Source organism: Scleropages formosus, chromosome 18 (genome assembly GCF_900964775.1).
Source record: "Scleropages formosus chromosome 18, fSclFor1.1, whole genome shotgun sequence".
Classification (NCBI taxonomy): Eukaryota; Metazoa; Chordata; class Actinopteri; order Osteoglossiformes; family Osteoglossidae; genus Scleropages; species Scleropages formosus.
Genome location: NC_041823.1, coordinates 23,519,055 through 23,545,397, shown reverse-complemented (window position 1 = coordinate 23,545,397; position 26,343 = coordinate 23,519,055). Strand labels below are relative to the sequence as shown.

The following is a 26,343-nucleotide window of genomic DNA, read 5'->3' as shown; positions in this document are numbered from 1 at the left end:
TGTGTGTTGAATGTTTATGTATGATATGAAGAACATGCAGCTAGAGGGCAGCTGGCAGTATAGCGGTTAGCGCTGCTGCCTTCACATACAGAGATGGCGGGTTCAAATCCCACCTCCAGCTGTGGTACTCTTGAATAAGGTACTTACCCTAAATTGCTCCAGTAAAAGCGTTAGTTAAATGAACACATGAAATTAAACAAAATATATCCAGCTCAGTGCATGTACTGACTATATGAGTTTAAATGTAGAATGAATGAGTGAGTTTCCTCCTCACCCCTAACTGGGACAGACCTGTCACACAAGCAAAACCAAAACTGGGGATTGGATGCAATGCGGAGATGGGACAATCTGGGTATCTTAGATTACCATAATAATAGCAATTTAAAACACTACAGCACAACACAAAAAAACCATCACAATCAGAAAAATTGAAAAAAACATAACACACGAAAGCAATAAAACAAGTGACATTTCCAGAGCAAAAACACAGAGGGGCGAAAGATCAGTGAAGTTCAGCAGAACGAATTTGGAAGAATACAGTCGAGACTCATTGTGAGCAATAAGGAAGGAAGGAGTCACCGGTGAAGTGGCGCTGGGAGAAGAGGTGCTGGAGGAAGTGTGTGTCAGCAAACAGGAGGTCGTGCAGCTTATCCACACTCATGCGCACAACTGTGTTGATGTGCAGCCGCCCGGCGAGGTCCGCGCAAAACGACTCCACTTCACCTGGGGAGCAGAACACAATCAGAGCGATGAGAAGCCATCAGGCAGGGTGCGCGCTTGGTGTTACAACCACAACTGCGCATTTGGCTCGGATTTGACTAAGGGTTAGGGTGGTAATCGCTTTGCATGTGGCCAGAACATGCAGTTACATCCTCAGGGAACTAAATGGAGCAACACTGTATGGTTCTTTCATGATAGGGTACAGGGACAGCTGGCAGTGTAGTGGTGAGAGCTGCTGCCTTTGGCCTCAAAGAAAAAGATTTTTTCATCCAGGAATTGTTTTTTATCTCTCTCATGTTAATTCAATTCCCTCACAAATTCCTCTGAACGAATGGCCAGCCGGCCATCACACAAGCTCCCCATGGTGACTGAAGCTGATGACTAGCTGCCATGATGGACGACACGTACCTTGGTGAACTGGGACACCAAGTTAACACTCAGATCCAATGTTATTAGTTATAAATTGACTCAAAAGTATTCTTTAATCTAGAATGCCCAGGAGGGGTGAGGAGGCACTGGCACTTGGACCCCCACAGGTTTTTTCTCCCTCAACTTTCACTTGGGAATTTTTTTGTTCCTTTCCTCCATGACCAGTAGGCAACTTTAATAAATGCACTGATAATGTGTCACGCCAGTCTGTAGTAAACAGTTATCTTTGTTTCTTTCCCTTATGCCTGTGTTCAAGCGCTCTGTGTCACTATGTGAGAAGAGCACTCAATAAAAATAAATTGAATTGAACAAACTATCTGTCTAACTAAACCTATTAAGGAAGGGCTGAATGTACAACTACGAGCTGAAGAGTCTGATCGTACATGGAGTCGAGCGCACTCACTCTCTTCCTGTGTGTCCGAGGAATTGCTGAGGTCCGTTGGAAGCTCTTCATCATTGGTGATGTCCAACGACGAGAGGTTTCCCAAGCTCGGTGGCGCAGGGGGAAGCACGTGATTGGTTGATTCTGACTGGCTATCCACGACTTCCTCCGGGTTCTGTGCAGGTAGGCGAGGAGGAGAGGTAAACAAAAACACAGTGGCGCATTACACTCACACTGCAACAGCAAAATGAATCATAACCTTCAAAGGTCCTAACGCCCCATCACTGTTGTACTGCAGCCCCATGTGCTGCTGCTCAGAAAACTTTACGGAAGTCCTGTGATCTGTATAAGGCACAAAAACAGAGAGTCCAATTCATGGCAACTAAGAGGATTATGTGTAAACTGCTTCCTATTACAAACGAAAGCCTCGAATCATAGCCGCAAATCAGTTGTGACCACAAGCACAACAATAGGGTGCCCCCACTCGGAGCCTCCGTGAAGAGTCACGTGTTCTGTGGCGTAGCTACAATAAGCTGTCAATTATTTGCGCCCTCCATATACATTTATTGAGTTGATGCTCTTCTCCAGTGTAGACTGCTTACAAGGATTTGCATGGCAGGGCAGGGCAGGTGTGTTTACAGGAGCAATTCAGGGTTAGTACCTCGCACAACTGTTATTACTGCAGGAGGCGGTAATCGAACCTAGGCCCGCTGAGTATAAGGCAGAAGCTCTAACCACTATGCCACCTGCTGCTCCAACTTACCAACAGCATGACCTACTACAATGAGACCCTGATGCCACGGTTGCCCGGTGCCCAAGCCCTTTATCTCAGGGGTTCACGATATGGGGAACTCACAGCGGAGGTGCCCCCAGTCTGTGTGGAGTGGGTCGTGGAGGGAAGAGAGCTCTGCGAGCTGGGTGGGCTGGGGTCCGGCTCCAAGCTTGACTTGGACAGAGGAACGTCTATGGGCTGGACAGAAGGGGGAGAGCTCCCAGTACATGTAGAACCAGGACCGCAAGCGACGCCCGGGGAAGAGCAGCCCACCGGTGCTGGTGATGATGTACTAATGTCCAGCAGCTCTGAAACGGTGACCGAGTCATCCCCCAGCCTGGAGGAGACAATATTTTTATTTATAATCTGACACACACCCTAGGACAGAAGTACAGACACAATAATACAATGTTCAAAGTAAATCTAGGACGTATTTATACAGGTGGTCCTCGACTTACGACAGAATTCCGTTCTGACGATTTTGAAGAACACTTTTTATTATATGAACCATAAGGATATATAAACAAGTACATATGCTACGCAGTATAATGGGGCTTTGTTATATTTTTCCTCACTAATTTCACACATAACTCAAGTTGAAATATTAGAAATACAGATTACTAATATAAATACAGTACAGTATTATATTTTCATACTGCGCTATTCACTTTCATTTATAAATCTATTGTCTTATGCTTCTCTTTCCAGTACCACTAGAAAACTCACTTTTTCACTTGCTAGCCGTTTAAAATAAAAGATCATTTGAAGGGAATCACAAACACAAAGTTTTGAGAACACAATGCAATCACTGCCACACACCCAAACACCGACTGAGACCCAAACAATAAGAAATATGGAGCCTTGGCAGCGTGGCCAGCCGACGTTATCGTTCGGCAGATGGAGCAGTCGTTATAAGTCAGCATAAGCCAATGCCAGGACTTGAAAATAATAAAGATTAACGGGGTGTCTGTTGCGAGTCCGGGTGATTGGAAGCGGCACGTGTCGTACGTGAAGAACCACCTGTAAAAGGCTTAATTAAGTGCTGTCTTCCAAGAGCCAGAGCACCAGCATTTCCATGGAAGGAGAAGAACACGTGTAGGTGAGGTGGACTCACAGCAGGCCATTAATGTGGTCACCGGTGGGGGAAACGTAGTCATCGTCTTCACTGGTGAGCCCCAGCTCGGTGCCATAGCACTGGTGGACGATGTGCCAAAGCTCCTTCGGGGAAAGGGACTGCGGGTGGGGAAGGTGGCTGGGTCAGAGAGCTGCTTTTCTGCTCTCCATTGTCACTCATATTACCGGTGAGTCACGGGCAAAACGAACATGTGCAGAGCGGTCAGTACCTTGTCCATGAGTGCGTTCTGCCACAGCCGGAAGATCATCATGTAGCTGCGATCCCTTGCTCCAAATGACGTGAAGAAGTGCTACAAGACAAGGAGGGTCGTGGGATTGGAGTGAGGAATGGTTTCTGGCTGTGTTGTGCTATCCATTCCCATCTTTTATATTTATTTACAGTAGTGATTGTTCTGTCACCTTTCCTGCTGCTAAAGCAGTGTGAGAGTGTCTCACGTGAGCCAAGATGAACGTTTAATGAAGTGTAGAACTACGGCACAGGTCAGCGGAGGGATGGCAAACAACAACAGCGCCCCACCTTGTCATGCTCGGTGCTGATCTGGATGGCGTTGGGAATGAGCTTGGCAGTCTTCTCCTTGGTCAGGTTCGTCACGTCTTTCAACGGGATGGTGATCTAAGAGTCACAAAACGACAAGTATCAGTGTATGACTGCTCCTGAGCATGTGTGTATCAGCATGTTTATCGCTGACCATAGGTGAGCATTTATGACTCACAGTGGTCTCCCAACGGAAGATATTGCTGTAGAAACACAGCCAGTTCTCTGACAAGTACAGACGTCCCTGTAGCAAGATGTCCTTCTGCAGAGCACAGGAGTAATCTAAGAGAAAGGTGAGAGGGGAATTTCATTATAAGGACAATTTCATTACTGCATGCTTGGGCAACAGAGCTCACAGCAGATAGCTGACCATGCCTAATCAATGGGACTGAATGGAACAAACTGCAAACAAAACTTGCGCACAATTTTAATGTTACAAAAGTATTTCCTCATGATAGTAGGAATCGTTTAGGGTCATTTTCGGATTAATCTGGGACAGGGTTGGAACAAATAGGAATTTTTCCTTGTGAAAAATAATCCAATAAATTATTACATGGTTTTTCTATATTCAGACAGTTTTGTGGGACAAATTAAGACCTGTTAATGGGGGATAGGTGTATTTATGAAATCTTAGATGTGTGCAGCTCCACCCCTTTGCCAGCTCACCTACTATGAGTCTTTCAGTGTCAGGGAGCTTCTTGAAGAGCTTTCGAAAGTCCTCATTCCGCTGCTTGTAAGTCGGGCTGAGCACCTGCTGGAAGGAGAGTGGGGGGGGGTTTAAGTCAGCCAAGGTCAAAAGGGTGAGGCAACAAAGATGCGCCTTTGCAGAGCATACAAGGCAAAGATGTTGCAGACAGAAGACAAAAGGGAAGGAAAAGCAGAGCGAGAGGGGAAGAGCCCTTGAACATCACCATTTTGCACATATACCCAGGAACTCCGAAAAGGGAATGGAGACAAATGTAAACTCTGAGTTAAGGAGATGCGTCATACTCACACTGTACCAGCTCTGCATTTTCTGCAACAAAAAGAACACACAGTTAGCGGTAAAAAAGGTGTACTATACCATTAAACAGCAGCTCAAATCATCATCTCATTTACCTTACTTCATTTAGCTGACGCTTTTCTCCAAACAGACTTACACTATTAAGGTTACAATTATTACAGTTACAGACTTACAATTATTTATTATAGTGTGTATACAGTACTGTGCAAAAGTCTTAGGCACTTAGATGTTTCACAAAAATGTTTGTTTTTGACGGTTAATGTCTTCTGCATTAGTATCACTGGGAGAGCATATTTTAGATTTCCAAGCTTTCCTTTTACTAAAACTTACAGTATTACAGTAAGGGTTTTGCATGTCACTAAAGAAAGTACACAGAGACACACTGTCTGAAACCACTTATCCCAAGCGGGGTCGCAGCGAACCGCAGCCTAACCCAGCAACACAGGGCGCAAGGCTGGAGGGGGAGGGGACACACCCTGGACGGGACGCCAGTCCATCGCAAGGCACCCCAAGTGGGACTCGAACCCCAGAACCGCCAGAGAGCAAGTCCCGGTCAAACCCGCTGTGCTAAGTGGTTGTTGACGATGGATGGTTACTAAGCTCTGCAGGAAGTTTATTAATTATGAGCATTATTTCTGGAAGCATTCTGACTTTACAGCTTTTTTCCCCAAGTTCCTAAAACTTTTGCACAATACTGTATATATACTATATAATAATATATAAAACATAGTGTGTGAGTGACAGAGAGAGTGTATGTGTTCCACTGATGTATGGATGCGTGACACATGGTAAGTAGTGTATCTAGCAGTGTAAGTCACCTTGGTGAATAAGGTGCGAGGGCTGATAACACTACATAGAGTTCGCTGGAAGTCGCTACGGAGAAAAGCATCTCCTAAATAAATAAATGAGAAATAAACGATTTGCCCATTTATACAGCTGCTTAATTTTGCTGGAGCAATTTAGGGTAAGTACCTTGCTCAAGAGCACTACAGATTGAGGTGGGATTCAAATCTGCAACCTCTGGGTCCAAAGGCAGCAGTTCTACTTCATGGAAATGTGTCTTGGTACACTTACATTTATTCACTTAGCACACTATTTTCCAAAGGGTAAAAAGTCTCCATCTGACGTGAAACACATCTTTAACACGTGGAGAACATCCAGGATGTGAGAGGCACCAGTGATACCCGCTGTGCCCAACTTCAAAGTGTAACCATCGCTTTTTGTCACTGTCAGTCTGTCATTGTTTTGGGAAACTTCTCTATATCGGCTAACAATCTGTCGCAGTGGAATGTCCCTTCGGTTTATCCACAATTCCCATTCGTAACATCGTGTGCCCGGATTGCAGGTTCAAGCAAGGATGTGGCCACATGGCAGTCAGATGGCAACAGGAGACATTGGACAAGTTCAACCAGCAGTCCATGGGAGTCCTACCTTTGCATTGCGTGTGAAATTCCGGGGGGCGAGGACATAGGAAGAAGAGGAGGAGGAAGATGGGGTGGGCAGCAGGGGGCTGTCGGAGCTTCCGCCACCACGGTCAGCGCCACCCTCGCCCTCGCTGGCCCTGCCCCCCAGCACCCGGCGACGTACACTCGGAGAACTGCCTGGAGTGCTGCGCGGGGAGTTGCTGGCGGTGCTGAAGAGACATAGATAGGGGACAGTTCAGAGATGGCGGTAAGGCAGAGCTGTTTACCTCAATCCTAACTTTGCTCACCGCCTTGGCCAATATGAGTGGATGGACCAGAAAACAAACTTATCCTTACTGACAGTGCAATTAGCTTAACTGCTTAATGACAAGTGTATCCACATCTATCTGGAGCCCGTGGTATTGAAAACAAAAGACACTATTCTCTCCAGAAACGCTTCCTCACATTAAGGTTTAGTCGTTTAAAGCCAAAACAAACTGACCTGAGAAAACACTGCCCAGCAAGACAATATGACCATATTTATACCACAACAACAGTTACCATGGTTACATCTCACGCTTTCAAGGGAAACAGACCAGTTTGCTGCAAATGTTTCCATGCAACACTTGGACTCCGGACTCGAGTGTGGTAACATAACACAGGACAAATATGAACAGTCCTTTTGCCAAAAAAGCACATTTGTACCAGAGTACTTGTGGCAGGGATTACTGAACTACTGAACTTTGGCAACGAAAGCCATCACAACTAAACTAAGAGTGAAACAGACTGGCATCACTGATCCACTCAACCTCTGTTTATCGGTAACCACATGCCTGTCGCAGAAACACAGGGCGCTGAGAAACAGACAGACAGGCCACATCCAGCCAACACAGCACTGCAAGACATGAACCATCACGACCTCATTTGTTGTCATTTACTGCACCTAGAACAGCTGTGTGTCCAGGTGGTAAATATCAGCGAGTCAAACGCACTGGACCACCAAAGGAACGCGCCAATGTGTATTGTATTTACATGTACATGTATTCATTTAGCAGACGCTTTTCTCCAAAGCGACGTACATCTCATACAAAATACAATGTGTTCATTACATGAGCGGAAAGAGACACTTAGATGCAAGCGCATGATTCTTAAGTGCAGTTTGTTTCTTTCCACCATATGAACCAGTGTTCATCACATGAGTAGCTGCATAAAACTTTATCAGAATATCCACAATGCCTAATCACCTTCCTAGCAGCTATGTGACACCATGGTATTTGCTGTCCAGAGGAAGCTCTACTGCAGTTTATTTCCCCATTTTCCGTGCCATGTTACAGTTACTTGAGGCAATTATTTGCCGTTAGTCAGGGGTCAAGAGGATTCTTGATTCTGGCTCCGTTGTGGTGGAACAACCTCCGCTTCTCACTCAGGACTGTTGAATCTCTGTCCACATTTAAAAAGGGTCTTAAAACTTGCCTTTTCCAGACTCACTTCACCCATGATGTCTTAAGTTCATGTATGGTGTAAATGTTCATGCAGCATAATTTTAAGATCATACCTGGATAAACCTTTGCACAGTTACTCTGTAATGTAACGTAAATGTTTATATCTCCAAATTATTGCCTCTGATTGAGGACCTTACCCTGAAATGATGCAGTAGGAACAGTGTACAAATGGGTAAATCGCGGAAAAGTTATTTAACACGGTCATCATGTTGAACAGAGGTGTCCGTTAAGTAACAGCATGATCTGAGAATCGTTCGTTTCTCTTTGACAGCATGAACCTTTCCGCTCATTTCCAGCTCTTCCATTTGTCAGTGTTTCTCTTCCCACCTCATTCATTGTAGTCACACACACACACACACACACACACACAGCATTTGCCCCAGTTATCCTTTTCCATTTCTCACAGTCCACTTGCACTTGCTGCCAAGATCTGACCAGAACCTGCCGACCCAATTCGCGTTGTCCTGGCGACAGAGGAAGGGGGTGGGGGGTGACACATGGAGGTTTCCAAGGTGACGCAGCTCCCCTGCAGAACACCCCCTACTCTTCCATCTGCCACAGTCAGAGCAAAGTTAAACACACGTCCACATTGCCACTTTATACTTCAGGGTATCTCACGCACATCCTTCATTTCCTTGCATAAATACTTGTATGAATGGTCCCAAGTGATGTTTAGATGACAATACAGGATGTAGGTGCTGCATCTTCCTCAATCACTTATTGTCTCTTTCACACACACACACACACACACACACACACACACGACACAGGCAGTTCCAAATCCGTTGTTGCTTCCGGGAAGCCGCAGTCTCTTGCTGCACATACGATATGGTTTCAGGGACAAACGATGTGAGGAGTAAGACTAGAGGGCCGTATTCCCGCCGTCGCACTGTTAGCGAGGCGGCCGCGCGCGCGCGCGCGCGTCCCCGCCAACCGTCGCCTGAAGTGGCGACACACACACACACACAGCCGCTAAACGGAGCGGCTCCAAACGGACGGGACACACGCGAGGGAGCGCAACACACACAATGAATGACAGCACGCAGCACGGCGAGCGCGTCCGCAATATGGAAGAGGAGGAGACTGCGATGATATCGGAAACACAGATCAGGAGAACGAAAGGGGCAGAAACGTGCCGGCGAGAGAGACCTTTGGGCTTAGCGACCCCACATCGGCTGCGCCGTTCCATTACTGTTATTATTAGTATTATTATTACTATTGTACTAGAGGCTGTGGGGCTGCGCTGTAGCTGCTGTCCAAAAAGCAGCAGAGTGTAACCGGCGATGAAACGCATCTCGCGATCTGTGAACCGAACGGCGACGTAAACACACAGCAGACACGCGGCGGGGGGTTGCTACTCACTCAAACATGTCATGGGGCTCGTCGGTGTCCTCCTAGAGTCCGCGGGCACTATTCAACAACACGGCACTGCGTCCCTCCGCGCAAGCACACGCCAACCGTAGAACCCGCGAGCGTCTGTCTGCGCGTCCCCTCTGTGCGCGCGCGTGCGCGTGTGTGTGCGTGTGTGTGTCGCGGCCGTTCTCAAACTCTTGCTGTGGGTACGTTCATCACCACATCTAGTCGGGCCGAGGGCTCCTTCAGCGCCCGGTCAGAACGATCACAGGGGGTCTAACACGGACGGACAGACACACACACAGGACGTAGTGGGGTGGGGCGGAGACCGGAGTCCCCGTGGCCGCGTGCCGCACTGTGCACTTTTACCGGACCTTACAGGTATAGTTCGGTTATGATTATTATTATTATTAGTAGTAGCATTATTACAAATAACTCGCTATGTCCTTTTGCTGTTATGTCTGTTGTTTAAGCTCCTGCCGGACGCTAAGCATATGACTTAATTCATCATAGGTGTTATCCGCTATTCGGTATAGATAAATCAGAGCGAGACTTCTTTAATGTTTCGGGACAAATTAGCATTAACTGAACAATGTGAACTACAGAGAGTAACTATGAGCTGCGCTGGTCCCCAGCGCACCATGTTCTTACTGTAAGGCCCAAGATGAAACCCTGAGACTCTCCATCTATGGAGATACTCTCATTAGTCATCAGTGGGCTGCACAGCCTTCATGGCATGTTCCTCAGTCCCTCCATCTCTCCTCCACCTCTCTCACCCATCGCTCTAATCTGCTTTCCTGTGGTCTGGGAGGGGCAGCTGTAATCTGTGTTCAAAGGTCTGGAAGTCTGGAGGAGAGCCTGAATGGGGGGGATGGTGAGAGGAAAAGGGGTGAGATTTTAGGCTTGGAAAGGAGGTAAAGAACCACACATGGGAAGAATAAAGGATCAAAGTTTCAAAAAACTGGAGCAAGGGGACCAAGATGGGAGCACTGACAAGTTTTTGGTGCAACTCTTCCTATATAAATGTAGCAACATATGGCGCTTCATCTCATTAACCACTTAGGCTCCCTAATCTCGGCCAAGTCAGTAGGACAGACACAGACGGTATCTGCAGATGTCTGGAGCCAAAGTCCATCCACATGTCTCTTCTTCTTCTTGGTTAAATGAGACAAACTTAGAGACAGTGCAGTTAGATGATGGATTTTACAATTCTCTTGAAAATGGTGAATCTAGTCAAAATGTTTCTCTGCCACAGTAAAAATAAGATTAAAAATAAAAAATAAAAAATAAAAAAAAAACTGCTTTAATGCTGTAAACCCAATAGCAACAAATTGACACAATCTCACCAAAATACTATACATTAAAACCATAAAATTTGAATAGAAAAGCACCCCATAGGCTTTAAACACACAGATATCACCAATGTAAAGACACACACACACTGCTGTTAGTAAAGAGCCCTCTACACACACAGCAATTAAATAGGGAGGAGGCTGCATCTGCAAAATCTTGTTTTAGATAATCTGGCAGCCTGAAGATCATGCGGGAACATGCCCCAAACTGTCTTGCATTTCTGTTTTGTTCTCAGCTATGCTCAAGGCTTCACCATGTATCTCTCATTTTATAGAAAGTACATACTTCCAAATTCTTCATGTAAGATGTCCAAAGAGCTTTTTATTTCCCCAGACACTTTGATAACACTCACCATTTTCCTAACAGGCAATTAACTATTTAAATAGTAATACATACAAGTAAGATGAGGATACAAAAGACAAAGGCGATGCTGCTAATTTTACAATGGGGTCAAATAACAATAAATGAACACAACAGGGGGCATGGCTCCTCACATGGAGCACCTTAAATGTATCCCTTACAGGGCTCGTTGCACCAAGAGCTGCAGCACAAAACAAAGTCTGTGAATGGCCAAGAGTGACATCATCAGCTGAAGCACAAGACTAGATTGGATAGTGATGATGTCATGTTCTAGAGACCAGGATGGCTAAGCCATAAACCCCACCTCTTAACACAGTGCCATTCTACTCATTTCCCTTCCTCTAAGAAGCAAGTCTTCCTTCCTCTTATTCTGATTTAATATCTTATTAAAGCCCTCGCAGTCTTCTGAAAGAAAGCCCTTATCAGCACTCACACTGTTCCTACACCTGACATTTCTCACCAGCTCTCAGCTGTCTCTTTGATTGGCAGAGTAATGTAACAGAGAAGGTGCCAGTAGAACAATTCAGTCAGTCAAAACAGCAGGCACATGTTCAGGTGCACCTGGCCTTTCACTTGACCCACACAGTCTGTCCCCAGTAACTAGGCCCCATTTCTGATGGAGTGCTGTTTCACCAGCATGTCAGCACGTTCCCAGGGTACATGAGGAACATCTTGTGTGACCACAGTCATGGTGCAGCGAGAACACTGACCTGCAGCTGTCACACTCAGAGGAGTCCCTGCTGAACAAGCTCCTGAGGGACCAGGGGGACCGCCGGCTGGGAGAAGAGCTACGCGATCTTTGGTGGGGCGGGGGCGGGAGGAGGGACGAAGGGCAGGGCAGATCCTCCCTAGAGGGGGATGTTTGAGGAGGTAGACTCTGAATATCACACCGCTTCCTCCTTCGAGCCTCCCGCTCCTCATGGGAACCCAGCCCCCGGCTCCGGGATCTGTGCCGCCTCAGGCATGGGCTGGAGGAACAGGACCGTGACTCTGTGTCAGACGATGGGGGGAGGATGTTGACCGTCGGGATGGGAGCAGGCTGCGGGTTTGCCACATCTGGACCTTGGGTCGCAGACATCATATCTCCCCCCCACTGAGCACACTTCTTTGTGCCTATTGTCCTTTATTGCATATCAACTCACAGTTGTCAGTGCATGAAGTATAACCCCAGCTCCCAAGACTTGAATAAGACCGTGTTGTTTCTGCTGGAGGTGAAGCAAATATTCCTTCGGGCGAAGTAACAAAGCAGCTTGTCTCTTACATGCCCTTTACCTGGTCAGAAACGTTTAGGAATATGGATAAACAGAATCCTTAAAATTCCTTCCCCGTCCTTTAAAAATTTCCAGCAGAAACACAATGTCCAGTTTGGAGGTATATCCCAATTGTCCTGAGACCTAAAAGGCACGGACAGATTAAGGTATTGTTCACAGCGGCACACCACTACTGCTGCAACAAGAGACCAGGGTGCAGTTTCATATAATATTAAAGGCTACACAAAGCAGATTACTTCCTTGGAGATCCACTTCCAGCTGAACTCACTGCGTCATTTTTAACAGCTTTCTGTATTTTTTTTCCTCCAGGGTGCTTTAGCTTGTCAACCTTCTTCTGCGCCGTCGTTTTTTCAGTCCAGCTGATCTTACTCCCCCATTTGGCCAAGAACTTAAAAGAGAGACAGTTCCACAATGTGCCTTGTTAGAGCGTAACACCTGCTCTCCAGTGCCCTGGAAAGGACTTGTACCAGTGCAGTCTTGTTCCAGGAGTCTGAAGGAGAGACACAGAGAACCAGATTCCAACAAACACTTTTTAATGGCCACTGTGCAACTTCTAGTGAGCACAGTGTTTTCCTGTGTACCTAGGACTGTGACGTGAGAGATGTCACTATACCTGCGTGTACATTGCGGAAATGCAACAGTATGTGTGAGAAAACACCCCATGATTAGTCAAATGCTTTTTGAGCAACACGTTGATGCAAAACTTTGTGAACACTTAGCCAATAAGGGATGTTGTGTCATGAACGGCTGCTTCCCTTTGGGGCCCAAAATGTTCAACGTTCAGTCAGCATAGTAACCATTTTAAAAGCAGGTTTTGCAACTGAGATCCCCTTTCTTGTATTAAATGCTGTCTTCTACATGAAACCCACTTTGAATTCCAGTTTCTGTAACTTTAATGTATGTAGTCACAACCAAAATTACAGTCCAGTTTTTCAGCCCTAGTTAAAAACAACAAAAAACATACAAAGAACACACTGAAATTACAAGGTGGCCTTTTCTATAGTTATGCATAAAGCGCATAATTTGTTCCCAAAAAAATCTGTGTGCAAAGTGAAACAATTACCATTCATTTAAATTGAAAAGTAAATAAGCCATTCCTGCTCCACAAAGGTCAATCCATTTTCCCCATCACACATGCAAAATTCCTGCCTTTTCTTTTATTAGAATTATCAAAAGGTGCAATCAATGTCAACAATGAGTCGATGAGTTTGTGTGCTACAGTCACAAAGATATGTGGTGCAGTAGGAAAAGGATAGGGGAGCGTACTGTGATCATGGATGCATTTCGGTGAAATCACTTCTTCGGCATACGTGTACATTTTGTTAGGACCGACATTAAATACAGAGACCATGTGACAGGTTATGATGTCTTTGAACCAACAGCTGAGTAGAACTGTACCACAAATTTACTTCCACAAAAATCTATTATACATAACACATTTGAGTGCTTCCTTTCCTATCCCTTCCTCCTCTCATCATTTCTTAGTATGATTTTCTTCCTATTTAGTCATTCATTGAATTCTGCCATTCTTGGGCTGCAGAGTCATACAGCAGGTAGTGCTGGTGTTCCACAGCTCAGTGTGTACAGAGTTTGCATGTTCTCAAATGAAAATCGTCTCGCATGAAACACGTATTAGTAATGCCACAGAGTGTTAGCGCTAAAAGAATGTGTGCGCATGCTTTGCACTGACATAGAAAGTGTTACTGGGAACAACACATTTCTTTATATCATAAGCATCCGTGACCCACCTCATCAAATTGTGAGCCAAGTTATGGTATAGTGTGCTGGATACCTTGTTTCACATCCTGTACTTGTGAGGTAGACTGGATCACTGCAACGGTGCAGTGGGCAAGCAATTTTTGATAATGAATGAATGAATGAATGAATGAATGAATGACTTTAAAGATAAGCAATATTTTTAGTTACAACAGCTGTAGGATATGTTGCTGTTGTCATTGTCATATATAAAAATATTTTATTTTTGTTATCTAATAAATATTACGTAACATTTTTTCCTGGGAACCATTTTATCCCATAACTTATAATGTCCATTTGATGCCTTCACAACTGAACAGCATTAGAAACACACATGTGCCATATAGCACTAGAGTGGGGAGGGACCATAATACCGTATTTACTGTACCCAAACAGCTGCACCTATTTACTATGCCTACTGATATCCATTTTAAACCCCTGAAAAGCAACTGTCTAGCAGAATAAGAGAAAGACAGAAGAACCCAAGCCCAGAGATCCAAAGCTCTTAGTCTGTACTGCCTACAGGATCATCAGTCACAATAAAGAACAAACATGGGACATGGCAAATGGGTAATACTGTCAAAAGTTATGACAAATATGCCAAATAAAGAAACATGGAACTGGAAAACAGCTGTAACAAATCAAAATTCACCAACAACTACAGACAAGAAAATGGGAAAGATGCCAAAAAGCACCAAACAGTCTGTGAAACAGCCAGAAATTAGTCCAACACAAACTACACCAAGAGCACCTGGGGACTGTCATCACAGACTCTCGCAGAGCTGCCATTCAGAGACTGCTTCAATCCATGCCAGCACGTAGGATCAGGTATCGTAACAGTAATGATTGCAAAACATGGACCAGGGAGCAGCAGAACACTCTTGCAACGTGAGTTGTACTTCACTCCTTTTCCCACATCTGCACCGGTTTAGATGTGGATAAAGCCAAGGGATGGTGTCCATCACACTATATATCACAAATGGTTCAGCGGGTATATGAATCTGTAATGACATGCACAAACATGCCTTTTGAATCAATCAGTGTGTTGATTAATCTGCTTGTCCATGTTAAGAGACCACATGCATCCTATTGTGTCATCACTGTTTTCTCATATTCTAGATATTCATGTATTCCAAAATAAGAATACTAAAATTCAGGACAGTTGGTAGTGTAGTGGTTAGAGCTGTTGCTTTGGACCCAAAGATTGCAGGTTTGATCTCCAGCTGTAGTAAGTGCCCTTAAGCAAGGTACTTGCCCTGAATTGCTCCAGTAAAAAAAAAATTACCCAGCTGTATAATTAGAATCAGATTTATTTGGCCAAGTATGCACACCCATACAAGGAATTTTGCTTTGGTTCCCAATGGTTCATATTGCAGACAAAGAAAAAAAAAAAAAAGAAACACACACACACTTGCCGAATCGCTCGTCCCATACGGGGTCACGGGGAACCGGAGCCTGATCCGGCAACACGGGGCGTAAGGCTGGAGGGGGAGGGGACACACTCAGGATGGGACGCCAGTCCGTCGCAAGGCACCCCAAGCGGGACTTGAGCCCCAGGCCCACCAGAGAGCAGGACCCAGTCCAACCCACTGCACCACCGTGCCCCCCCGAGGGAAAAAAAAAAAAAAAAAAAAAAAAAAAAACATATATACACATATAAAAACACATACATACAGGGATTAATTTTGGTGGGGGAGGAATAAATAACGGGATGGAATGAAGGAAGGAATAAGTAAGAGGGAAAAAGTATTGCACAGATAAAAGGTATTGCACAGAAGATTTCAAACACTACAACAGTCAGCCATTAACGAGCATAACAACGTGGGGAAAGATACTGTTTTTATATCGTGTTGTTTTGGCGCACAGTGATCTGTAGCGCTTGCCGGATGGGAGGAAATGGGTAAATAACTGTAACCTTAACATTGTAAATCGCTTTGGAGAAAAGCGTCAGCTAAATGAATAAATGCAAACTCCCATCTTGCACACTAAATACGTTTGAGTGAAATCTTTTCCACTTACTGGAAATCAATAACATTGGACCATTACATAATAAAGCACATGTAAGAAAATATACAATTTCTACTTTATCCGTGAAAAAAACGAAGACTCATGAAGGGCGGTCTAATCTCTCACTACAAACTATTCCTCACTTCTATGATTGCACTGCAGAAAAGACTCAATGCTGACTACTGCAAAGAAAAGGGGGGCCCTACACCTTTTTACTTATTTGAAATGTCTACCGTGATATTGAACACCCCATTTGGCTTCTTCGTCTCACTCCCCGCGCACGTACACACCATTTGGCTGAGCTCGTCATTTGCAAATACATCCTCAAGCATGTCGTACAACTTGCCACATACAATCAATTGTGTCCTTAGGGCACATATGAGCATAGTTGTGTATCATAGCATCTGTGTAAGTCAGTCCTGTGTCAGTGCCTGACGGCTGTGCCGGGTAATCAGAACATGTGACTGCCTCAAGTGCTCAAAAAACCCTGTTTGAACAGGCTCAATTCTGGCACGACCATGTTTACACACAGTAATCCTCCATAACCCCTCTGTCGGCTTGTCCTTGTTCTTTTAACAACCCAGCCATCGACCTCACCTCTTATCTTTATTATTGTTAGTATTATTATAGCTATTTAGTTAGCTGATGCTTTTCTCCAAAGTAACTTACAGTGTTAAGGTTACAATTATTTACCCATTTGTACAGATGGGTAATGTCAACAGAGCAACATTAGGATAAGTCCCTTGCTCAAGGGTACTACAGTCAGAGGTGGGGTTTGAACCTGCAACTTTTGGATGTAAAACCAGTACCGCTAACCACTACACTATCAGCTGGCTCTAGCTAGTAGTATAGAGATTAGAGCTACTGCCTTTGGATCTGTTATTATTATTGTTATATTATTGTTACTACTCTTTACTGAGCTGGAGTCTTTGTCCAAGGTGACCTAGAGAGGTGAACTGGTAAAGAGCACTGGTGTTTGTACAAATGTAAAGTGACAAAGCACAAACCACTACACAGCAAACACAGTCTCTTTCTCTCTCACACACACACACACACACACACACACACACACACACACAATGTAAAGAACATGAGTCCATGCGATTTTGCGTGTAGCACTCAGTTTATTAACTGCTACTAGGTTTTTAGAGCCATTTTAGTAGCTTGGGTACTTCTCCACAGCTTTTACATGCCGTACTGCAATACACATGAGGATTTTTAGCGACGCTCCAGTATGTCAGTGGGGCAGCTACTACCTTTGGACCACAAGGGTGCAGGTTTGAATCCCACCTGGCTGTAGTTCCCCTGGTACTTACTTTAAAATTGTTCCACTAAAATTACCCAGCTGTATTATACAAAATGGATAAATATACATAGCCTAACATAAGTTGCTTTGGAGAGAAGTGTCAGCTAAAGGAATAAATGGAAGAACTCAATAGTGGGAGTGCAGTGCGCGCAATGTGGAGCAAAAAAAGTTATGAACTAGTCACTTCCAAATAGCACACAGTGAAACGTGTTTGCTCTTCCCCTGACAAGAAGAAGCGCGTCTCCACACCACCTGCCTGCACACGGAAAGCCGTACACCCAGACCCACCACTCGTCCGCGAAACACGAGAGAAGGCGCTTTTCCATCAGCACCTGGAGACATCGGACACTTTACCGCGTCTCGCCCTGAAAACGGAAACTGCGCTCTCGGACACAGAGCCGCTCCCGGGCTGAGCGGAAACGTGTTCTTTGGAGCTCGCTATGCCGTAGGCTATGCCGGGCCATGGCGGGAGTCTCCGGGCGCTTTAGGGACAGTTGTCGGTGGCGGGACACGGCAGCGCAGCGCGCCCTCCTACCTTCCGTTAGACGAGTTTCCCCCGCTGCGGCCGTCCTGCTCGGTCTCGGTCGCCAGGCGAGCGACGCTCCGAGGTGTCATCGCGAAATCCGCTTTTTCGGAGGAGCATGCGAGCGTGGCCATGGGGCCCAAACCCGCGGGAAACAGCGTGCCTGCGAGCGCGCGCCTACGGCATCAATGCAGTTCTTACTATTCAAGTGCGCGGCGCGGCGCGACGCGACGCGACATAATGATGGTGCGCGAAGCTTTCCTTGAAATGTGCCTCTCCACCTGACTAAATATTACACGCACTTCTGCGTTGGTCGCCTCTGATGTGCCTCTCGCAGCAACACTGAGCCAAGCAACGAATAAGTATATTTGTGGCTATCGTGGCGAAAAACGCTTAGTTTTCTTTTATTAAACCGGTTCAGGTTTCCAACATTTCCATCGAAGTCGAACAAAGAGTTCTCAGCGGAAGGGTAGAAGTTGAAGCGTTTCGTTTTATAAGTGCAGTGTGGTTCTCAGCAAGGACTTCGTAAAATGGCATGTTGCAGGAGGAAATTAAATTCGAAAATTGTTTTCTACTGAACCGGGAGAGAGATCTGGCTATGTGTGTGTTTTGATGCCGCACTCTATATCAGTTCCCTTTATTCATAACTTTTTGGTAGCTTCCATCCCGTGCACGCGCAAGCAAAAAAGTAACGGGTGTTCGTGATAGAGAGCTGAAAGAACCAATAGGAAGCGGGGTTTTGTGTTCTAAGGCGGGCTTTGGTGTAGGCTCGAGGGTGATGTGTTTACAAACACGGAAAATGAGTTCAGTATCTACTTCCACATTTGTTTATACTATAAAATAAAAGCCAACTGTTTTATGAACGTATTATATTACAACTTTGTGCACAGCTACTTTATATTTGACTGCATGGAAATGAAACATTCAGCTAACTTATGTGTTTAGGTTACGGCTAATCATGTTACGACGTCGTTAGTCGTATGAGTTCCAAATTCAACGAGTTCGAGTTGTGTGCTAAATTATCACTGACGGCGTTAAAAGTTAGAAAATAGCATTTAATGTAAAGTCAAACCCGGTCCGACAAGCGAGATCTTGGTTATTTATAATTATATGTACTTAAAGGAGTATCATACGAATTTTTTCTCATTTCATTTGCTTCGGAATTTAAATACAACTACGGACTACGCCGATAAAAGTGTGCTGACTGCTGATTTAAACAATTTAAATAATCTTTTAAAAAAGTTGTCTAACTTATGATTTAACCCGAGGGTTGCTGCTGAAAACCTGCAATGCCCCCGGGATCTTTTTCTAATCAAACTTTTTCATTTTGGAAACAGTGCCATTGTGTATGTCACTGCGTCCCCTCCTGGGAATTTCAGTCAAGTACACTAGAAATATGAGAATGATTCACAAAGCTGTGTGAGGCCGGACTGATGCGGAGTAAAAAATAGAACAGTACATACAGTATATAGTACAGAGTACATACTGCTGCTGTACGTCGTCTGTGCAGCTCTCGCAACTATAATATACGTCATCTGTTGAATGTAGGCTTTTCACAGCGAACAGCTAAAGCTAAAACAGCTAAGGTGACAGGCTGAACTACCGCGTACTGTATTTTACTGTCGTATCAGCTCACTCACCTTCTACGAGTGGGTCCCACGAGAAGCACGCGGTACCCATGCCCCTGTGCCCTTGAGCCCGTGGCCGAGCCACGAGGCCCCTTTGCGTCACTCTCTGCTCCGCGCGGGCTTGTTGAGGAGCGCGAGGACAGCAGGAGGAGCGCGAGGACAAGAGGAGAGGTCACCTTGCGCTCCCAATGACTGAGGGCTGGGGCAGCCAAAGCGAAAGTGAGGGGGGGGGAAGCACTCGTGTGACACATCCTTCCTTCCCGAACATTTACACCGAACTGTCAGGATTCCACAAAAAAGTGCAACATCGGAAATTCGAATAAGGCTCCGTCTGTGTGGGGTTTCCGTGGTAATCACCTATCTGGTGCTCCGCTTTCCTCACACAGTCCTCACGTGATTCAGATTAACTGGTGACCCTAAAATACACAGGACGGTACGATAGCACAGTGAGTAGCGTTGCTGTCTCACAGAGCCTCGGTGGTGCGAGAGGATGTTGGATCGATCCCCAGTCAGTCAGTCTGGGTGGAGTTTTGTGTGAGTTTCCTTCCACTGCCTGAAAACATGCTGTTCAGGTTCACTCATAGTGTTGTGAGAGAGAGTGTATTCCCCTGATGGATGTATGAGTGACCTACTGTAAGTAGCATATCTAGTAAGTCACTTGGGTAAATAATGTGTGTGGGCTGATAACACTACATAACATAGTCTTCAGTAGAAGCTGCTATGGAGAAAAGTGTCTCCTAAAGAAATACACAAACTGCTTGTCACATGTAAAGTAAATGTAGATTGCTTATAATGTTGGGCTGTGCTGCAATGGACTGGCACCCAGTGATTCTGGACCTCATGAGGAAAATGGTTAAGGAAAGTGAGTGGAAAATGCCCTTGAACAAGTTGCAAAGTGAACTTAATCCTATAAAGTAAAGAACTTTGAAATAATAAGGACTAAAGAGGGAAACTTGCCAAAATACTGTCTGTCATGTTTTGTACATTGCTGGCAGAAGCAACACTCTTAGCTTTGAACTTTTCTTTATCAAGTAATATAATTTGTTAAATTTTTGTGAAATACCTTGTTCATTTACAAGGCATATTGCATATGCTTGGCATATGAAAGCCACCCAAATGAAACAAGGTATTATTACTTTCCAGAAGGAAGCCATTGCGCTGGATATGCAGCTCAAAATGCCAGTAGGTTGGGAGCATCAACAACCCTTTTGCAATTTGAGAAATGATGAGGTGTTCACAGATTCCCAATGACAGCACTACATTTGTGTGTGTGTGTGTGTGCGTGCAATGGCAGAGTGACTGCTCAGAAGCCAGTTAACAGCCTACATACTGTACACACAATACAATGTATGTTTTTTCTATGGGGCATTTGTGTATTTAATTCATTGATGGAATGTGTACAAAAAATATTTAACACTGAGACATTTGTACTACTTAAAATACAATATGCTGACAGGTTTTATCTTAACTTTGTGTCATCTCCTATTAAACATGACTATATATACTTACCAATCATCTCCTGAATTCTTGACAAATTATTTTTTTCAGCGCCTGAAGCATCCTCACTGATTCGGACAATGCATAAAAGGAAATAAAGAAACATACATAATCATATTTTGTGTCCCACAGCACTGAAACTGTATTGAATCATGCTTTGTCCTCATGTGGGTTTCTACCAGCCTGCTGGGTGGGTAAATCCTGCCGAGAAGTGTCTTGATCATCAAAGTGCAATGTGTGTGCAGCAAATGGAGAACTGGAAACATGATCAGGCCTAAAAATAAAAACCAGTGCTGTGTGTGATTCAAAACACTGGAATCAAGACATCATTGGACACCAGGATAGTGCCTAAAGCTTAGCGCAAACAAAGTGCAGCCCTTTCCCCTCTGATTTTCCCTCTCCTCAAGACAAACACATTCAGTAAAATCTGTGATATCCAGATAATCAGTGTAAGTGAGGTATGAAACGCTAAATAAAATACTCACATCAAGTACTGCAACGCGATACTCCCATAATCCAGGTGTCTCACCATTTCACAAACTAAAGCTGTATTTGCTTCCAGCCGCATCCTGCTTTACATAAACTGTCCTGACGTCTCATTTAAAAACCTGGCCTTCCTGCAGCAGGACAACTGAAGGCCGTGGATGACGTTGTAGTCCTTGAGGAAGGGTCACACTCATTTATGGCAAACGTTATGTTACGTCTGTTGGTGACAAATGAGGAAATATGATTATGCAATGGAACAAAGTGTACCAGGCAACTCTAGTAACAAGGTACAACATAGATCTTTAAAAAGTTATTCATGTTTTACACACATATATACATATATAAATACACACATACATATACACACATAGATATGTGTGTGTGTGTATATATATATATATATATATATACGTATATTGCATACAGAAAGATATCTAAAAAGTATAAAACCATCACTTCAATATTTTGAGTTACTTTCTTCTTTGAAACTAATGAACAACCCTTGAACTATGGGGTAACTAACCCTAACCTTGGTTTCTAGCCTATCTGAAAAACCTTGAGCATTCTACTGCCAAAATACCGTCACTAATGACCTGTGTAGTTGACAGTAATGGTTGTTCGCGGATAACTGATAAACTCAGGTCAAGTTTCTTTCAGTTTTTTCAGTCTATCATGTCTTGGACACCCAAATACTATAATGAAATCACAAGAGTGTAATGGGAACACGCTGTACTGCCTTTTCAACTTCCTTCCATATTTACATATTTAATCATTGTTGAACTGGGGTAGGTAATGTTGATCCAGTCTCTAAATACAGGCTGATATACTCAGGTCCAGAGGTCAGTCAACTCACACATTGTCTTTTTATTACAATAAAAATAATTTGGGTACATAATTCAATGTTACACTTTGATTATCTAACAATACTGTCTGAGTCCTGTAAATCCTAGTTAGCAGGGGCTAGATTGCAGCAGGGGCCAATTCCTTCCTGTAAGAATGAAAGAAAAAGTAATATAACTACAAACATCCTGTTTTCTAACTCTTATTTATTTTATAAATTCCAAAGACTTTCGACTGAACTGTAAACTGGTTGTCATGGACAAGTGTCCAGAGGAAAGTGTACAAAATCCTCACCGCAGACAGTGATGCAACTATTCAAAGGAAATAAACAAACATGAGTAGAGTGTTTATCACCTTCACAGATTTGTTAATCAAATACGTTTCATTATGTAAAACAAATGATAATCCATTGACCTTACAGAGTTCTGACAACATGGTGCTCTTGAGGATGTTTGATCCTGCTGGATGTTTTTTTCTTTCCACAAAAATTTACACCATAAATTAAATCTGTAACTAAAAAATAGTGTATCTATGTAAAATGCTCTTTTGTTCTTAGACCTATTACAGTAAGTATATACACGTATTTCATATGTGACAATCATGGAACAGTCAATAAGTTCTAAGAGTCTGGAACGCTTATCCAAGACAGTGGTCACTGCTTACAATAAGCAGTTTGACTAATCAAAAAGAAGCAAGTGTTCTGCCATGTAAAGGACACCAGGGTACAAACAATTGTTTGACTCACCAGTCATTTGTCCAGTCATCTTCATCATTGTATGCATGTGTTGTCACATGACTTGCTATGTTTATTGTTTATTTGTCTGTACTATTAATGTTTTCACACCCCAAGGAAGACTTATGGTTAAAACACATTCGTATTAGATTCTTACCTTTGTGTTCACAATAAAATAAAGAAATATAGTCACTACCGTAAGTGCTGGTCTTCTTATATGTTATTCCATACCTTTATTGAAAAAGTGCTTTAAACAATTAAGGTGAATGGAATAACTATGTGATCCCTTATGTCTATTAACTCATGGAACCCCAGTGTAGGCAAGCTATAGGTTAAATCAGTATCAACAAGTCTTCTTCTGAAACCTCTTTTGATTGAGCCTTATTGCACTTATATTTGCATATACATTTACATTTATTCATTTAGCAGATGCTTTCTCCAAAGCGACGTGCATCTCAGCAAAAATACAATTTGTGCATTACATTAAGAGAAAGAGACATGGCTGCAGATATGTGATTCTTAAGTAAACCTAGTTTGTTACTTTCCACTTGATGCACCGATGTTCATCGCTCGAGTAGGTACATAAAACGCAGGATAGATGAATCCTGATAATCTCCTACCAATTTATTTATTTATTTATTTTTTTTAAAGAAAAAGGTAGACAAACAAACAATCACATACAATGCCGGAGTAGCAGCTGTGTAAAGGCGTATCTGGGGAAGATCATGAAGTTATGGTGCATGAACATTTACACCACACATGAGCTGGAGAGATCTTGGGCAAAATAGGTCCAGAAAAGGTGAGTTTTCAGACCCTTCTTGAATGCAGACAGAGTTTCTGCAGTTCTGAGTGAGGGGGAAAGGTCATTCCACCACAACAGAGCCAGAACCGAGAACCTCCGTGCTTTACCTTTAGTGCGCGGGACTACCAGTCGAACAGAAGTAGATAAGCAAAGGGGTCTGGCTGGGGTATAGCAGTTGATCAAGTCTTGTAAATAGCTGGGAGCAATTTTATTGATGCATTTGTAGACAATAACCAGGGTCTTGAATTTGTAGCAGGCAGCTATAGGAAGCCAGTACAGAGAAATGAGTAGAGGAGATACATGGGAACGCTTTGGCAAATCAAGCACAACTCCTGCAGCAGCATTCTGAATCAGCTGCAGAGGTTTGATAGCAGTGGCGGCAAGGCCACATAGGAGAGAGTTGAAGTAGTCTAGATGGGAAGTTACCATGGCCTGGACAAGTAGTTGGGCAGAGTCAGTTGTGAGGTAGGGATGGATCCTACGAATATTATGCAGGATGTATCTGCAGGACTGGATTGTGGCTACAATGTGGCGAGAGAAAGACAGACTCGAGTCAATCTTTACTCCCAGACTCTTGGCCGTGGAGATAGGCAAAATGAGAGAGTTGTCCAGTTTGATCAATAGATTGTGATAGGAGGACAGGCCAGCAGGGAGGTGAAGAATCTCTGTTTTGCAGAGGTTGAGCTGGAGGTGGTGAGCAGACATCCATGCTGAGATGTCCGACAGACAGGAAATGCGGAAATGTGCGGAAATGTCTGACGCTCCATGTGGAAAGGAAAGGAAGAGCTGGATATCATCAGCATAGCAGTGGTATTTGAATCCATGGGAGGCTATGACCAGGCCGAGGGAGGAGATGTAGATTGAGAAGAGAAGAGGACCCAATGCTGAGCCCTGTGGGACACCGATTGAGAGACGCAGAGGAGAAGAACAAGAGCTCCGCCAGACCACTTGATATGATCTGTCAGCTAGGTAGGACTCAAACCATCTTAGTGCCACTCCTTTGATCCCAAGCTGACTAAGAGAGGAGAGTATAAACCGGTGGTTGACAGTGTTGAATGCTGCGGACAGATCGAGGAGGATGAGGACTGAGGAGAGGGTGGTGGCTCAAGCGGCTTGGAGAGCATCAGACATCTCCAGAAGGGCCATTCCTGTGGAGTGACCAACTTTGAAAATCAGACTGATATCCATCGAGGAGATGATTTCGGGTGAGGAATTCAGAAAGTTGATCACAGGCCGCCCGCTCTAGAGTTTTAGACAGGAAGGAGAGGAGGGAGAGATCAGTCTGTAGTTTCAGACCAAATTGGGATCCAAGGAGGTTTCTTTAATAGAGAAAATGAGAGTGGTTTTGAAGGCAGCTGTGAAACAGCCAGAGGAGAGCGAGGAGTTGATGGTCTTAATGATGAAGGTGGAGAGTTGTGGGGAAATGTTCTGTAGGAGTGACGATGGGATTGGATCAAGTGAGCAGGTGGTGGCTCTGTGTGATATCAGGAGGAGAGCATATCACTTCAACAAAGAGCAGTGAACCAGAATTTTGTTTTTTTAAAGAGCAGGAGAGGGGCATGATGGGTTTGGCCAGTGCTCGCTGTGTGGTGGGTTTGGGGTTCGAGCACTGCTTGGCGTGGCTTGTGATGGACTGGCATCCCATCCAGGGTGTGTTCCCACTCCCTTTGGCCTTACACCCTGCATTGCCAGGTAAGGCTCTGGCTCATTGGGACAAACGGTTGTTGACATCAGCTGGGTTAAACAGCAGTGTGAGTCAAACCCACACCAAAATGGACTAGAACACCTATATTTATTCATTAAGCTGATGCTTTTCTCCAAAGCAACTTATAATGATACCTACAACTATTTAACTTTTCCTACTGGAGCAATTTAAGGAAAGCACCTTGGTCAACAGTATTACAGCTGAGATGAGATTCAAACCTGTGAGCACTGGGTGCAAAGGCAGCAGCTCTAACCACTATGCTTCCAGTTGTCCTCATGTACCTGATAGGTGTCCCTATGACACCTGACTCTAATTACTTTTTTTCAAAATATCATCACCCTAAGCACTAAAATATGTATGTTGCTTTGGAGAAAAGCATCTGCTAAATGAATAAATGCAAATGTAAAAGTTATCAAATCGTCCCAAATACCAGAATTCTGAAATACTTGTATCATCAATGACCTTGATTGTTCAAACCCTTTGATCAGTAAAGACACTGAAATGTAAAATGCTCTGTAACTTGTTTGTTAGAAAAGACTGTACTCATTGTTATGACTCACATGAAGACAAGATAACGTTTTCGGAGGCATTCAAGAAGAAAAGCAGACAAACTCTTTCTCACAACTGTATGTATGTATACAATTTGAAATGTGGCCGCATGAGCACGATGAGTGATGAAGAGGGTTGTAATGTGCTTATTTCCTGTTATTTGCATTGAGGAATGGAGTTGTGTCAAGAAATAGTTTGAAAGTACACTGCTCAAGTTCCCTCTTGGCCTGCTCTCCAAACAGTATTACATTTAAGAGAGGCCTTTCACACGGTCTATTTTTAACTTTGTAAAACA

At 44.1% G+C, this 26,343-nt stretch overlaps 1 protein-coding gene across 11 annotated transcripts in view; it reads right to left on the bottom strand.

The window, feature by feature from the left end:
* gramd1a (GRAM domain containing 1A) overlaps positions 1-21,569 on the bottom strand; it is a 34,226-nt gene extending 12,657 nt beyond the window's left edge. For 4 of the 11 annotated variants that reach the window (XM_018726981.2, XM_018726983.2, XM_018726974.2 and 1 more), the window contains exons 1-13: positions 21,419-21,569; positions 20,946-21,207; positions 11,657-12,707; positions 6,407-6,608; positions 4,967-4,987; positions 4,639-4,726; positions 4,151-4,254; positions 3,955-4,050; positions 3,647-3,727; positions 3,418-3,536; positions 2,388-2,640; positions 1,553-1,706; positions 580-723 (exon numbers count right to left, since the gene is read on the bottom strand). In XM_018726981.2, coding sequence (XP_018582497.2) covers positions 580-723; positions 1,553-1,706; positions 2,388-2,640; positions 3,418-3,536; positions 3,647-3,727; positions 3,955-4,050; positions 4,151-4,254; positions 4,639-4,726; positions 4,967-4,987; positions 6,407-6,608; positions 11,657-12,027 — 1,633 coding nt within the window. In that variant the 5' untranslated portion in view covers positions 12,028-12,707; positions 20,946-21,207; positions 21,419-21,569. The other 7 variants (XM_018726982.2, XM_018726979.2, XM_018726975.2 and 4 more) reach the window with 6 other exon arrangements.
* Between the last annotated feature and the right edge of the window lie 4,774 nt (positions 21,570-26,343).